This window comes from Chiloscyllium plagiosum, unplaced genomic scaffold (assembly GCF_004010195.1).
Source record: "Chiloscyllium plagiosum isolate BGI_BamShark_2017 unplaced genomic scaffold, ASM401019v2 scaf_57370, whole genome shotgun sequence".
NCBI lineage: Eukaryota > Metazoa > Chordata > Chondrichthyes > Orectolobiformes > Hemiscylliidae > Chiloscyllium > Chiloscyllium plagiosum.
The window spans coordinates 1059-4163 of NW_025206974.1; the positions used below are offsets into that span (position 1 = coordinate 1059).

General features: G+C 53.6%; 1 protein-coding gene across 1 annotated transcript in view; it reads left to right on the top strand.

Moving 5' to 3' along the window:
* The window catches only part of LOC122546566 (death effector domain-containing protein-like), a gene marked incomplete at its 5' end in the record, with an annotated part of 3903 nt that extends 850 nt beyond the window's left edge, over positions 1-3053 (top strand). The window contains one exon of the mRNA XM_043685255.1: positions 2400-3053. Coding sequence (XP_043541190.1) covers positions 2400-2776 — 377 coding nt within the window. The remainder of the gene's footprint in view (positions 1-2399) is intronic.
* Between the last annotated feature and the right edge of the window lie 52 nt (positions 3054-3105).

Genomic DNA, 3105 nt, shown 5'->3' on the forward strand with positions numbered 1-3105 from the left:
ATAAATCCCTTCTAAACCCCCCCCCCCGCTGAATAATCTCCTTCCTGTAGCAGGGGAACTGGACACGGTTTACCAGACGAGACCTCACCAATGTCCTGTACAACCCCAACGCGCCGTTCCCAACTCTGACAGTCAAAGGGCTGAGCAATGAAAGCAAGCGTGCTAAACGCCTCCTTAACCCCCTCCCTCCGTCTGCATGTGACGCAAATTTCAAAGAATTATGCACCTGAACATAGTGACAACACCAGTGCCCCTCTGATGCTCGATTCTCCAAACACATGTTGACAATCAGCATCAGCATCCATGCCAGAGATCGTCCGAGTGAACGTGCTCTGTACTGCCTCCAAATGACACAGTCAACTCGGCGAAAGTGAGCGACTGCAGCTGCTGGAGGTCGGAGTCGAGAGCGTGGCGCTGGAAAAGCACAGCAGGTCAGGCAGCGTCCGAGGGAGCGGGAGAGTCGACCTTTCGGGCAAAAGCCCCTTCATCAAGCTTCCTGATGAAAGGCTTTGGCCCGAGACGTCGACTCTCCCGCTCCCTCGGACGCTGCCTGACCTGCTGTGCTTTTCCAGCGCCACCCTCTCGACTCCAATGAAATAATACCTTTCCTTCAATCTGCTCTCAGCACTCCAGATGTGGTCTCATCCCGCACCTTCCCCTCCTAAATATTATAAGAGCAACGTTGTTGTCTTTGTCTCCAGCCTGCCCATCTTCCCCACCATTCTCTTGTTTTCAACTGCGTCCACCCCTGTCCCAGGACTCAACAACAGGGGTTTCTCAGGATGATCTTTGGCTGCTTTGTCAGTGACCTTCCCTTCATTGTACAAACCGGGACCGGGACCCACCAGCCTGTTTCACCGTTTAATAATCTCGGATTCCTTCACAGTCTGTCCAACCACCTTTCACCTTCTGGCTTAACCAGATCTACCGACCCCCCCCCCGCCTTGACTGCCCTTTGAGGAACAAACGTCCAAAGGTTCTCCAGAATTAAAGGTTGCAGCACATCTTGGTCTTAAACGGCCAGCCACTTACATTTAAACAATAGCCTTTCCCCACGGGAGCTATCCTCTCCACATCCACCCTGTCAGTATCTCATATCGAGTCCGACAGAACAGAAACTGACCCCTCGGTCCAACCAGTCCATGCCTGCTACTGGCCCATCTCCCTCCAAACATTCATGTCCTTACCCAAATGTCCTTTCAGCGTGGTAACTGTATTCACATCTGCCACTTCCTCAGAAAGGGCGTTCCAGAGGTGAGCCACCCTCTGTGCAAAGAACTTGCACCTTGTGTCTTTAAAATCTCTCTCCTCCAGAATGTGCCCCCTCGCCTTGAAATCCCCCATGCTAGGGAAAAGACAACTTCCATTAACTCTGTCTATACTATTTCAATTGTAGTCAGAGAGGTGTACAGCACGGCAACTGACCCTTCAGCCCATCTCATCCATGCTGACCAGATATCCCAACCTAATCTAGTCCCACCTGCCAGCACCCGGCCCATATCCCTCCAAACCCTTCCTATTCATATACCCATCCAGATGCCTCTTAAATGCTGTAATTGTACCAGCCCCACCACATCCTCTGGCAGCTCATTCCATACACGTACCACCCTCTGGGTGAAAAAGATGCCCCTTAGGTCCCTTTTATATCTTTCCCCTCTCACCCTTCTAAACTCCAGTGGATTCCAGTATTCATAGGTCAGGCCAGCTTTCTGCAGACTGCTTCCAACAGACTTGTGTCTTCCTGAAATAAGATGACCGATGCTGTGTCCAGTGTTATGGACCAGGACAGACCCCTGTCAGAATAAACAGTGGGACAGGCTGGTGGGCCAAGGGGATTAAGAAGGTAGCCCAGGTCCTGACTTTATCTTTTTTTTTAGGCCGATGTAAAGTGGATATTCCAGGTGTGATATACCTGGTCCAGCCACTCCACTCTAAACAAAACAATTTATTTAAACATTACAGATGAAACGTGAACCAAAGAAATCAGAATACCTTATTTGATAACACAAACAAAATGATATTGACCAAAAACTGAACTGGACGTGCCAAATAAACGCAGTGGCTACAAGAGGCTAGGAATCCTGCAACGAGTAACTCCCTTCCTGACTATCCAAATCCTGTCCACCATCGACAAGATACCAGTCAGGAGGGTGAGGGACCACTCCCACCCACTTGCCCTGGATGGGGGCAGCTCCAACAGCACTCGAGCTGTCCCCCCAGTTGTCTGTTCTGCCCTCTCCTCCTGACCCGACCACCCTCCGACTCCAGTACCGCTAACCCTCTGCCCGTCTCACTGTGCCTTCTGTGTTTGCTGCCGCTGTTACTCGGGGGGGATCCTGCCGAGCTGGTGCTAATGTATTCTCTCGGCCCGCCGCCCCCCTCCCCCGCAACCCCTGCAGATATTCGCCTGAGGGTGCGTGCCGAGTATTGTCAGCACGAGACGGCACTGGAGGGCAACGTCTTCTCCAACAGGCCGGACCCCCTGGAGCGGCAGTTTGAGCGTTTCTCGCAGGCCAACACCATCCTGAAATCGCGGGACCTGGGCTCCATCATCTGTGACATCAAGTTCTCCGAGCTGACCTACCTCGACGCCTTCTGGCGGGACTACATCAACGGCTCGCTGCTGGAGGCCCTCAAGGGGGTCTTCATCACTGACTCGTTGAAGCAGGCCGTGGGCCACGAAGCCATCAAGCTCCTGGTCAACGTGGACGAGGACGACTACGCCGCCGGTCGCCAGAGGCTCCTGCGCAACCTGATGCACCAGCACGCCCCCTGAAGGCCCCCTGTGCCCACCTGCTGGCGCCCCACCTCCCCCTCCAGGATCTGCTGTCCCTAGCCGCAGCCCTTGGACAGTCTGTCTCTCCTTCCTCTCCCCTCCTCCAAGGTTCACCTTTCTCCCTCTCTGCCTCTCCCCTTCCGTGAGAAGCCATTCTCCCCCACTTCCCACCGAGGGTTATTCCCTTTTCCCTCAATTGATGGTCTGTCTCTCTCTCTCTGTCTCTCTGTCTCTTGCTCTTGCGTTTGCTCTCTCTCTCTGTGCCCCTGTCTCTTTGTCTCTGTTGGCAATCCTGTCGCTCTCTCTCGCTCTCTCTCTCGCTCTCTCTC